Source organism: Heloderma suspectum, chromosome 12 (genome assembly GCF_057233095.1).
Source record: "Heloderma suspectum isolate Gila_16-S chromosome 12, 16-S_ref, whole genome shotgun sequence".
NCBI lineage: Eukaryota > Metazoa > Chordata > Lepidosauria > Squamata > Helodermatidae > Heloderma > Heloderma suspectum.
In genome coordinates, this window is record NC_139469.1 from 24823459 (window position 1) to 24836530 (window position 13072).

Sequence of the window (13072 nt, forward strand, 5' to 3'; positions counted from 1 at the left end):
ACATAAAGTCACATCTGGATCTGCCTTTAGCTATCCTAATTACTAGGAAAGAGGTGAGCTTGTATTCCCCACAGTACCCCCTGAGGGAGCAGGTACTCCTGTTCTACCTCATCATTGACAAGGTGAAAGCCCCACCCACTAGCAACCTGTGTTGACAGCAACCCTGCCGGGGCAAGCAAGAGCTGTTGGCAAATGCCTCGTCTCCCAGAGACGGTTCTCTTTGGCCTCTTTCTGCACTTCTTCCTTGCAGCGGCACTTCCTAGGCCCGCATCTGCGGCCCTTGGACCTCATGGACTTTGGAAGTGCTCCCGAGAACAGCAGCGTCGGTACCTTCCGAGAGCAGGTTCAGCGCCTCACCAATGAAAATGTAAGTGTCAAACGATTACATGCGCCTTCTGCTGCTGTCCTGGCAGGGCCGGGCCGGGCCGGGCCGGGCCACTGTACTGCCTGCCGGCATCAAGGGTCGGCATGGTTGGGCACTTGCCAGTAGCAGCTTCGTACCTTGGATAGCTTCTGTAGAGTTCTGACTGAAACCCGGAGCGGATTCACTTCCCCACTGACATCAGGGTCACCAGCCTCCAATGGAAATAATAATTATAATTGAAATAGAAATACGGTACATCTCACCATACTGGGGACGACTGTGACCAGGTGACCTGTGTGCCCACCTGCTCTGTCTGCTGCCCAGGTGTTAATGGCAGATGGGCAACTGCAAGGCCCCTGGGCTTTCCTGGTTTCTTTATGGTTCTTTATCTTGGACTGGAAAGCTTCTCAAATAGAGGATGCCTTCAAGCAGAGGACTGTCCTCTGGCAGCCCTTCAAATACAGGACACTTCCAGACGTTAAAGTGTGCTATTTAAATTAAAGCAATTCTTGCTACATTTATATCTATACATATAAATTAGCCCTATGCACGTTTTATGCAGCTCGGTGTCTTCTCTTGTCCTCTTTTTGGGTGATCCGCAAGTGGCCACCCTACCCTCCGGTGGTGCTCAGCGTACTGAAGTTGTTTTCCTTTGGGGCAGGTTCAGCTGCAAGACAGAAACGAAAGGCTCTATGGCAAACTTGGAGAGCTGCAGGAGAAAATGGGGCAGATGGCTGGTTCGAAGTCTGACTTGTCATCCAGACTGATCCACAGTGAAGAGGAGAAACTCAAGGTAAGGTGTGGGCACCCCCACCCCCCGCACAGAGACACATAGGGCAGATGATAATTCTCAGCTTTTTTTGGTCAAGCATCCAAAGCACTCCATGCACAATACCTCGGTGATCCTTATGACAGCCCTGTGAGGCAGGCCGGGCTTTCTCTGGAAATAAACAACTCATGAAAAGCACGTATAGCTGTTTTCTAGGGATGCACAACAGCACAAAGTATTACATGATGATCAAGGCCTTGCATCTTGGTCTCATGGGGCAGAAATAGTCTCCGCTGGTTTCCAGCGTCCAGGAGTACAAGGGAAACTTCATTTTCTCATCCTCTTAGATTTCCAAGGACTTCGTTGATTTCCAGATTGAAACCAATAAAATGAGAGAGCAACATGAAGCGGAAAACTTTGAACTGAAGAGTCTGGTAAGTCTTTTTTTGGTGGATATGGTATTGCTACTGCCTTTATACCGGGGTACGTGACCTGATTGCCTCCAGATGTTGGACTACAGCTCCCATAATGCCTAACTATTCTTCATGCTGGCTGGGGGCTTGTGGCCCCCACCTTTGCCCCCACTGCTGCTGCACTGCCAAAATTGCTGCCGAAATTTCGTGGCGCGGCAGCACAAGCAAAAAGCGGCGATTTCTCTTTAAGACAAGTCTCACGAGGAGCACATGCCCTGTTTTAAAGCAAAAGCATGCTCCTTGGAGGTGGCACGTTTGGGGGTGCAGCAGTAGCAATTTTGGGAGTGGTGCAGCCCCTGGTGGGTTCCGGAGTGGAGAACTGGACCGCAGGCCCCTAGAAGTTGCCCACATCCGCTTTATAGAATCTGGGACAAGGCGGAGCCTTGGTAGGACAGATCCAGGGGGCTGCATTTGTTCCAGGCTGAAGGCAAAGTGGTATCTGGTCAAGGGATGGTCAGGCAGGCAGAAAGCAAGTATTCAGGTAAAAAGAAAATCTGGGCAAAATTGGAATGTGTTGCAGAAGGCAGGCATAACTGTGGAGGAGGAGAAGGGAAGGACAGTCAGATTTTCGTATCTGTAGGACTTGTCCACCTATATTTTAAAGAACCCTCAAGCCATTTTGCTATTATTTATTTTTGAATTTAAAAATCACACAAAAGCTAAGCTGTATTAGTCATTCCATGACCAACGGAATGTCACCAGGTTGCAGCACATAAGCAGGCCTTTTTGGTAGTGGCACCCATCCAGGGCTGGCCCTACCATTAAGCAGAGTGAGGCAGTCACTTCAGGCAGCAGATGCTGGGGGCAGCAGCAAAGTTTTGGAGGAGAGAGCTGTGTGCTAAGCAGTCTGTCCTGTGCCCCCTGAGCTAGCCTGCTGCCTTCAGGTGTGGTGGAGAATGCTACCCCATCGCCAGTGTTGAAGAAACAGTCTAGCTGGCTTTTGTACATGGAATGGGAGAGGGCATCATCTTGTTCTTTGCCTCAGGCAGCAAAATGTCTTGGGCCGGCCCTGCACCCTGAGCATCAGAGTCAATGGACCCTGACACGGCTCCATTTTATTATTTTATTAATTGATGGATTGATTGATTGATTTCATTTCTATACCGCCCAATAGCCGAAGCTCTTTAGCTATTATAGACTCTGTTGTAATGTTTTAAACTATTTATTAATTTGTTTTGTTTTATACTGTTTTATATTGGTTTTATCACATATTTATTGTGAACCACTTATAAATTTTAGGACATTAAGCAATATACAAGTAGTATAAATAAATAAAACTTAGCAACAAGACCTAGGAATGTCAGAGAAATCTACAACGGAACCAAATGAATTTGGATTTTCAAGAGTCCAACCCGCGGATTACACAGTGGACCATCTTTTCCCCTGTTGGATGGATTCCCATGGACTTGTGGACTGGTTTTCAATCTTTCCTGAATTTTGTGCAAATTTTGTCATAGAAAAATATGCAAAATAAAAAAAAACCTGGCCACAAATGTGCATTTTCCCCCTAGGCTAAAGTGTGACAATGTGCACTTTGGGAGAATGTGCGCATTTCTGCACATGTGCATTTTCCCAAATCGGAAACAAAAAATAATCTGATTCCATCAGTGGGCAGATGACAGAATGAAAGGCACCTGACAATCCACAAAACACAGACAGAATGGATTTTACACTATCATCCCTAGCAAGACCACATTGTTTTAAAGTATTGTTCAACACGCCCCCTCCCCCCGAACACCTCCTGCTCAAAGCAGTATTATTCTCCTTACATACGTTTCCCTCCCTGATTTTTCACTTTCCCAGAATCTTGCCCTGGAAAACCGTATTCTGGAGGTTGAGCTTCATGATGAGAAGACCACCGGAGAGAGAGATGCTTTATGGGAGCGACTCCGTGCCCTCGAGGCCAACCGCAAGGAGCTGGCAGATGAGTACCTCATTTTGAAGAGCAATTATCTTGCGCTGGGCAAGGAGCATGAACAGGAAGTATGGCTACTAATGTTCAAAGCCTCTGTCATTAGTTCAAGGAGCTACAGCAGCCAGCCTTGATCAAAAATGGATGGGTTTTGACCTCTACCCAGGATTTGGGGCTAGATGGTACCCTGATTTTTATGAGCAAAGTAGAAATTTTGTGGGTAAAAAGTTTGCTTTAATGCACATGAACTTAATGTGCATGCTCGAACTGTCGAGCTCACCCATGTGCACTAAGGCACCCCGGTATTGAGTTCAGCCTCAGGATGCCATGCCTGGTTATTAGCTCTGCTCCCCAATAGCTCTGCTTCCCATTTGGCCTTCCCAAGCACCCGAATTTTGGAAATCAAAGATGGCAACATTAGAATAGTGGGCTCCCAACTTAAGGGAAGGGCTATATTAGAGTACATGCTTTGCATGCAAAAGGTTCCAGGGTCAATCTCAGGCAAGATCCTCTATCATTATGTAAGACAGGAGTGGGCAAATTCAGGTAGTTTGGGGGCCATTTTCCACCCCTGCCCCGCCCCCCGAGCCACACTCCTTCTGGTGCCCCAGCACAGGCAAAACATTTGTGGTTTGCTGCTGAAATTTGGTGGGTTTGCTGCAGGGATATAAAGGTCTATAAAAGTCTGAATACAAGTTATATTTGACACTTTTGAATCTCTGTAGTGGTTTGCTGCCATATTTTTGTAACAAACTGCTGAGGGGTGTGGGGTTGCTGCCACCAGCCAATTTTAGCAGCGCAGGGATGACAGCGGGGGCCACACCCGAGGCCTGGGGGGCTGCATGCAGCCCCTGGGCCATATGTTGCTCAGCCCTTTTTAAAGACATCTTTAGGATGTTTTAAATATGGTTTTCTCTATTGCTTTGTTGAGTATTTATGACCGTTTATGATTCTTCATGACTATTTACAGGTCTATTTATGACTTTTTATGTCAATGCGTGAATGGATTTTTATGATTACATTTATACTGATGATCATTAATATGTGCATTTACTTCTGGTGTTTTATTAGGAATAGACGTAATATTGTACAAGAAATGTAAGAGGGGTATTTGTAGGGAAGATAGGAGATAGGTTATAGGCTGGACATATACATGTGTTGATTGCTATCCGAGTGGGAAGGTGATAGGTAGGTATTATGTCGCTTTACAGTTCCGTTAATATTTGGATGTAACGCTGTATTTGTACATGTAAGACCTATTTGATATTGGTTGGTGATAGCAGTCTTCGGAATCCGGACTTCCTGCATGCAGTCTGAAATGTGGGCAGGGAGAACAGAGCTACCCTGTTCCTGATCCACTTGCTGTCTGGCTTGCTCTGTTCTGCAGGTCGCTAAGAACGAAGAGCTGAGCATAGAGCTGCTCAACCTGGCCAACGCCAAGCGTTCTCTTCCCCATGCCAAAGGCAACAGCCCCAAGTCCCGAGCCCAAGCTGCTGAGCCTTCGGACGAGCTGGAGCGGGTGCGTGCGCTGGTCCACCGTCTCTCTGCCCGCAAAGTGAAGGTACGCGTCTTTGGGCCTCCCTGCGCTACCAGCATGTTGTGGTGGGATGGCACCGTCTGATCGTGAGCGGGACTATCGCTATGGGTTTGCTTTCAAGCAAAGCCTGATCACAGTCTGGAATCTGGCAAAAGAATATTAGGGTTTTCTAATGCAAGGGATGCGAATGGACACTTATATGGATACCTGGTCTGCTTTTGTTGGTCTGTGTATAATTCTTAGAAAGCCATGTTTTCACATATATAGTGTTATGCTCCTGCACTCCGGTCCCGAGAGGGGTGAACTTGCAGGGGCTTCAGCACTTATTCAGGCTTCAGTTTCCTAGAAGGAGGGCACTAGCCACTTGTGGTGCTCCTTTTATAAAGGTTTATTTACAGGATGAAGGCCTACAACAAGAGAACTCCAAGCAACCTTGCTTCCTCTCAGCTGCCCACAGGATCTTTACGTGCAAGACAAAAGCCATTCTCCCTTTGTCTAAGATTCAGCCTTCCCCCAGGTTCATTTCCTCCTATCCCCTCAGACCCTGTAGGACAAAGGTTACCAGTTCAAGAGTCAGAGTTGTTGGGGGGAAATCCTCAATCTCTTTGTACTCAGCAGCACTGAATTGTAAGGGATCCCTGGAGGTAATTTAGACTGACCCCAATCACATAACTCACTCTCTCTCTCTACACATACATCATATCCATGAACTGGAATTGATATATTCAAATCTATATAGCTACATTTTTTTTCTTTTCCTCCTTTTTGTTTTGTTGAATATTTACCCAAAACATTATATATAAAAACAGAATTCCTTAATGCAGGGATGGAGAACCTGTGGCCTTCCAGATGGTGGACTGCAACCCTTTATGTCCCACCACTGTTGGCTGTGCTGGCTGGTGCTGATGGGGGAGTTGCAGGCCAGCAACATCTAGAGGACCACATCTTCCCTACCCCTTCCTTAGTGGTCCAGAACGCTCAGGGGATCAGTCTATCTCTTTCTGGGAGCTCATTATCAGAGGATGTTATCTCCATACAGTGATTTGTCCAGGATATTTGGAATGAAAAAAGTTATCAGAGCAGTAAAGTTATCAGTGCCACTTAGGCATTGACCCCCAAAAGCAGATAAATGTTTTGGACTTTGCTGTTTCTTCCCCCATCCCATGCTTTTTGTACCCGGCCTGAGGAAGAGCTCTGGAGAACTCAGAAGCTGGCACGTTTTTGTGGAATTTTGGTTGCTCCTAATAAAGATCTTGCTCAATAGTGGATGTCAGATTTTCTTCAGAGGACACCTACAAATAGAGGACTGTCCTTCTATAAAGGACATGGGGCCAACCTATATCAGAGTTTGGAGAAGGGGTGTGTGTGTGTATGCAGTAACAAGAGAAGCAATTTTGGACAGAGGAAAACAAGCAGAGAGGGTGCTGTGAGCTGAAAGCTGGAAGCATCTTTGGCTGCAATATTTCTCTCTCTCTCTCTCTGTGGATTTCTGATGCGAAGTTGTGGATCTACCAGCTCCTAGGAGCATTGGTGCCGCTTACCCCCCTTACACTCTAGTTGTAGCTTTGTAAATAAGCCAAATATTATCCCCACCCACCATCCTGCAAAAGCCCTAAGCCTGCAGAGAGCTCTCCTCCCAAGGGAGCCAGACCCTGGTAGCGCTGCCTCTGGGACCCGTTGCTGCTCATGGAGGTGGGGAGCACATAATAGTATATTCATTTTATATGCCAGTTTCAAGGTCATGGCTTCTCCCAAAGAATCATGGGAACTGTAGTTTGGTAAGGGGGCTGCTGATCCCTACCCCTGGCCCCCACTCACACAGTGGCAGTGCCCACGATTCCTAGGGGGCAACGGAATGATTTAAACCAGTTCATGTCTGTATTGTGGATAAACCCTTCCCTCTACAAAAGTCTGTCTCCTACTCCTACACAGAAACTGAATGCATGCTGTCTTCTGTGTCTTATTACCCCTAGCCAGAAGATGTGGTGGCTTCGGAACATGAACGGCGAAAACTGGAGAGAACCGTGAGTGTGCAACTGTGCAACGCCTCCAAGAAAGGGCTGGACTGAGGCATCTGGGTGCCTGAAACGGGGTGTTGGTTCAGAAATGTGACACCCTCCTCATTCATTAATGTGGGGAAGTTCTTCTGCACAAGCTCCACAGAAATGAATGGGGCTCTGCTCTCACATAGCTCCTGTTCATTTCAGTTAGGCTTCCGTGGAAAATTTCCCAGTGGGTTGTAAACCATGCAGCAGATCTGTTGCGCTGTTCTTAAGAGCATCCAGAATAGTAATGGCGGACAATTTTGTTTTACTTTGGTTTCAGTAAGAATTTACCAAAATCTGCAAAATTCTCCACCAGGGCCGGCATCGAGGGTAGGCAAGGTTGGGCAACTGCCGAGGGCCCACTCCCCAGCAGGGCCCCACTGACAACAGGCTCCTCTTCTTCGCCATGGCAACCTCCTTGTTCAACTGCCTCTCGCTCTGGCCCAGACAAAGGAGGTGGTGAGAAAGAGTAGTAGATGCCATGGCCTAACTGCTCCCTGGCTCTCTGCCTGTCAAGTAAGCAAGGGGTAGCCATGAGGAGGAAGAGGAGGATGAAGAACAGCCGGTGACAATGGTGGGGAGAAGGCAGACTTGCCGAGGGAAGGGATCCATTGAAGGTGTCTTGCCCAAGGCCCCTCAAAATCCTGGAGCCGGCGCTCTTCTCCATATTCAGGACAAAAAGTACTTGAGATTAAAAATGCCTGAATGTGGGAGAAACCCAAACCGACGGATTCTGTCCATCCAGGCCCAAAGGTTTTGAGTGCTTAGCTCTTAAAAGCTAAGGTCCAGTCCTTGACAACTCCTGGTAGGGCTGGGAAGAGAATCCCATTTAAGACCCCGAAGAGTCAATGCCAATCAGCGTAGACAGGGGTAGGCAAACTGGTGCCCTCCAGATATTTTGGACTACAACTCCCATCACCCCAACCATTGGCCATGCTGGCTGGGACTGATGGATGCTGTAGTCCAAAACATCTGGAAGGCACCAGGTTGCCTACCTGGGAGACGGACCATCGTTTGACTCCACGGAAGGCCGCTTCCTATGTTCCTATGAGTTGGCAACACCCTCTGTTTTTCTGTTCCCTCCCTGCTAGCTATTTGGAAACCAAGATTACATCACCACAGAGATGGAAAAGATGAAAGAAATGTACAATTCCCAGCAACGGAAATTAGAGGAGAGAATGTGAGTAAGACCATCATCCCTGGCTAATGACAAGGGCAGCCTTCCCCAACCTGGTACCTTCCAGATGGGCTGGACTGCTACTTCCCAACCAGGGTATTCCCAGCCAGGGAATTTGTGTACAATACAAACAGATCTTGTTTGTATTGTACACAAACAAGATCTGCAAGATCAGGGGTCCCCAACCCCTGGACCAGTACCGGTCCGTGGCCTGTTAGGAAGCGGTCTGTGGGGGTGGCGGGAGGCAATCCGTCCATCCCCCCCGGAATCCTTGCTGGCCCCGGCCGGCTCCGCTCCATGGCGAGTCCATGGAGCTGCTGGCCAGCTCTGGCAGCTGGGATGCAAATGGCATCCGCGTAGTGGACAACATTTGCATCCCGGTTCTTCAAGTAATAGGCTATGTAAATCTTTATGTAGCCTATTACTGCAAAGAACAGGGATGTAAATGGCGTAGCAGGCCATTTGCATCCGCAGTCCGGGCGCAGCTACTCCCCCCGCCACCCCCCGAAATCCCCCTGGGACGGACCTGGACCAGCTGCTGCCAGGTAGGTTCTGTCCCAGGGGGATTTTGGGGGGTGGCGGGCAGGTAGTCCACAAAACCAGTCCCTGGTGCCAAAAAGGTTGGGGACTGCTGCGCAAGATCACCTAGATTTTGTGCCTGGAGTGGATCATGCAAATCAAACATGTTCGCATCACTTATGTGGCTTCTGCTAGTCTTGAGGGGTAGGGCAAGGAGCCACGAAGCCCCAAACACTGAAGGCCAGAAATCCTACAGAGCATCCCTCCGACTTCAGAGTTTTTGCCAGACATTGGCTGCACAACTTTAAGGACTAGAAGCCTGTTGAGATGCTGAATCTTACCTGTCCCCAATAACCAATTCATGCCCTTGAGCTGCATCTTCACAGCGTAGACACAGGCCTTTGCCTCTGTGGCCCTCTCTGGCACGCTGAGGAAGGGGTTGGTTGATATGATATGAGAGTTGCTCTGGCCATTCTCCCCTTTTATCCAAACAACAACGCTGTGAGGTAGGTTAGGCCAAGAGATAATGACTGGTCCAAGGTCATTCAGTAAGCTTTGTGGCTGAGTGGGGATTTGAACCTGGGTCTTCCCAGTCTGTCCAACCCTCTCTACCCAGTGTATACCACCCTCTTCTTTCTGGCCTGGTCACCTAAGGGAAACTCCACCCTTAGGTGGTCACCTTGTAAGCTTCTCCCACTCCCCTTTCTGTTGCCTATCCCAGCTGTGTCATCAGCCCTAGCTCTTCTGTTCCTGGCACTCAGGTGGAGGGGAACCATTGTGAAGGATGAGCTTTGGTGTTTCAGGTGTGATATACGGTCTACCCATCACTTTGATGGGATTTTTTGGAATTGCTGCCTCTTGTTAAAAAGGCAGTTAGCAGAGAAAAAAACAAAAAGGCAAAACAGAATGAGCGTTTACCAGTCCCACATGCATGCAAGACTATTTTAGTAAAAGAGGAGACCATGCTCTTCCTTTAGTGAAGGAAAGAAAACAGCTTTACTCGCAGGTATTCTTGCACATACAAATGCAGGCACGGCGTAGGGTTTCACGAGAGTTTGTTCAGTCCATTTTGTGTTGCTTCACGCAGGCAGGAGCGAGGAAGCCAGCCACGTGCTCCCAGCGATGGAGGAAGGTCGGAGAGAGAGGGCGGGACAGGGAGGGGAGGAGCAGGAACCGCGTTGTAGGCAATAGAGATCCTAAGGCTAGCTATGTCGAAACTTCCCATGCATTAGCTAGCTCACGGCCCCGTTCCTGTAACTTGCAGACGAGGTTGCAATATTTCCAACACATTCGACATGGGTAGGCATTCGCTGCGCCACTCAGCAGCACTCTGCAGGTTGAAGCACCCCCTCGCCCCCACCTAGATCACGCCAGTGCGGAGTTACGGGGGTGATTGTGGACGACGTTTCTTGTGTGCGCAGGGTGACCATGGGCAAGGAACTGCAGGAGGCCAAAAAAGCCATTCGGAACACGCAGCACAAGCTAGCAGAGCAGTCGGCGGTAAGAAGACCTCGGCCGTGCTTAGGTCGCAAAAAGAATTCAGGTGGCGGGGAAAGAAGGTGGCAGGGAGGGAGCCTGGCAGTGCAGAGTCAGAGCTGAACTATAAAATCAACAGGGAGGGAGGGAGGAAGGATGGATAGATTTATTTAGAAGCCACTTTTCAGCTTAAAACCCTGAAAGCAGTTCACACATCATGATAAAAACACCGAATTAAAAATAATCAAGAAATAAACCATAGAAAAAGACTACAAAAGTTAAAGCAGCAGCAGATACAAACAGTACCTATGACACCAAAATGAGGACTAGCAGTACTTCTTGAACTCCCATGAGACCACATGTCGTCGCCCTCTCCTATAGGCATTCAAGAAGAATTCTTGAGCTGCAAGAGTCCAAGGCCACTGCAAACAAGAACAAATTGGATTTTCCAGCTGCATGGGCTGCCAGTCCATGTCTGGGCCCAATTCAAAGGGCTAGTATTAACCTTTAAAGCCCTAAATGGCTTGGGGCCAGGTTACCTCAAGGATTATCTCCTCTCATATATACCTGCCCGGACCCTAAGATCATCTTCAGTGGTCCTTCTCTGGGATCCCCTGCCAAAGGAAGTGAAGTGGGTGGCTACCAGGAAGAGGGCCTTTTCTGCTGTGGCACCCTGGTTGTGGAATGAGTTTCCCAGAGAGGCTCGCCTGGCACCTACATCGTACTCTTTCGGGCACCAGGTGAAGACCTTTTTATTTTCCCAAGAATTTTAACATTTTAGCATTCTAGTCTTTTAGCTCTGCTGTTTTAAATCTGTAATTGCATTTTAAATCTCTGGATTGCTGCTAGGTTTTATGCTTGTTGTACTTTTATACTGTAGTTTAAACGCTTTTATATTTTATATTGTTTTTATGCTATACTTGTGGTTTCGATTTTTGTGAACCGCCCAGAGAGCTTTGGCTATTGGTCGGTACACAAACGTAATAAATAAATAAATAAATAAATAAATAAAAATAAATTGTGGCGCTTTAGATGAAACTCTTATCTTGATTGCTCTGTCTTGCTGCAAGAAAGAAGATAATTTTTCTAAAGCTCTAAAATCCCCGTTTGTTCTTGCTTTGCAGAGCTTCTGCAGCCTGGGAGCCCTTCCTGAAGGCCTACAGGAGACAGCACAGTCATGTGGTCTCCTGATAGTTCAGACAGGGATGCCAGGCTGGAGAAGCTTCTCTCTAAAAAGTCCTGGGCAGCTGCAAGTACGGGGTGTGTGTGTGTTTAAAGTTAAAAAAAGAAGAAGACCGTCAGCCGCACCTACACTTTAAAAGGTAAGTGGAAATCCTGTCCTCTTCTGCAAGGAGGTTACTCGAGATTCCTAACTCCCCAGCCTCTTTCATCAGAGTTTTATCTGTTGCCTCCAGCAACACCAGACACGCCGCTTAACAAGATCAGCCTCGGATGGCCTTCTCTCTGTCCCATCAGCCAGGACAGCTAGACTGGTGGGGATGAGGGAGAGGGCCTTTTCTGTGGTGGCCCCTACTCTGTGGAACTCCCTCCCTAGGGAACTCTGCCATGCCCCCTCTTTAATGAGCTTCCGCCATGCATTAAAAACATGGTTGTTCAGGCAGGCATTTGGGGTGGGTTAGGGTATTTTAGAAAACATTTTTATCGTAAAATTTTATTGTTTTAAACTGTTTCATTATACACTGTACATCACCCAGAGTGGCTGGGTGACCAGCCAGATGGGCGATTAATAACTTTAATAATAAATACATAAATAAGAGTTTTATTTCGCCCCTTCCCAACCACCCACGAAATTCTGAAAATGAAAGAGGCAAAATTATCATCACAGCACTAGTCATTATACAGACCCTGGTAATTATCAGGATAACCTTTTGTCTGCTTGGACTATAGGTCCTACTCTCATCTCAGAGCCAGCTCCAAGAAGTAGAGGCGGAGAATTCCCGGCTGCAGTTGCAGCTGAAGGAGCTCAATGAGGAATACCGGTCACGGCTTGTTCAGTACATAACGGACCTGGCGGTAAGCATTTCCTTCTGCAGGTGGGCAAGAGATGACGAGTGGGAGTCCTGATCTTCTGCCCTGATGCTCCCACCCACCCAAACAAAATCAAAAGCCATGTTCTGCAAGAATAACGAGTGAAAAATGGTGCTAAAGAAGACCAATTTTTTTTTTTTTTTACAAATAAGAATCAGTTTGTATTTATCAGCTCATTTGGCATATCTCCTTTTGCTTCTGGGAGGAAAAAAACAGGTTTTCAAAGAAATTAGACTTTAAGGAAGATTGTGGCAATGGGGAGAGGTGGAGGAATAGAGCAGAGATGGGGAAACTGTGGCTCTCCAGATGTTGTTGGAAGCCCAGTTCCCATCAGCCCCGAACTGCATGGCCAGTGGTCAGGGACTATGGAAGTTGTGGTCCAACAACATCTGGAGGGCTTTAGGTTCTACAATAGAGGAAGGGCCAGGGAATCATAGAACAGTAGGCTTAGAAGGGGCCTACAAGACCATTGAATCCAACTCCGTGCTCAATGCAGGAATCCAAGTCAAAGCATCCCTGACAGATGGCTGTCCAGCCTCGTCTTGAATGCCTCCAGTGTGGGAGAGCCCACCACCTCCCTAGGTAATTGGTTCCATTGTCGTATTGCTCTGACAGTCAGGAAATTTTTCCTGATGTTCAGCCGGAATCTGGCTTCCTGCAACTTGAGCCCATTATTTCGTGTTCTGCCCTCTGGGATGATGGAGAAAGAACCTGGCCATCCTCTCTGTGAAAACCTTTCAGGTACTTGAAG

At 47.8% G+C, this 13072-nt stretch overlaps 1 protein-coding gene across 1 annotated transcript in view; it reads left to right on the forward strand.

Moving 5' to 3' along the window:
- The window catches only part of CCDC78 (coiled-coil domain containing 78), a 26466-nt gene continuing 13394 nt past the window's right edge, over positions 1 to 13072 (forward strand). Inside the window, exons 1-9 of the mRNA XM_084818810.1 lie at positions 1 to 367; positions 1026 to 1157; positions 1481 to 1567; positions 3410 to 3589; positions 4906 to 5079; positions 7029 to 7079; positions 8192 to 8280; positions 10218 to 10296; positions 12181 to 12306. Coding sequence (XP_084674936.1) covers positions 290 to 367; positions 1026 to 1157; positions 1481 to 1567; positions 3410 to 3589; positions 4906 to 5079; positions 7029 to 7079; positions 8192 to 8280; positions 10218 to 10296; positions 12181 to 12306 — 996 coding nt within the window. The 5' untranslated portion in view covers positions 1 to 289. The remainder of the gene's footprint in view (positions 368 to 1025; positions 1158 to 1480; positions 1568 to 3409; positions 3590 to 4905; positions 5080 to 7028; positions 7080 to 8191; positions 8281 to 10217; positions 10297 to 12180; positions 12307 to 13072) is intronic.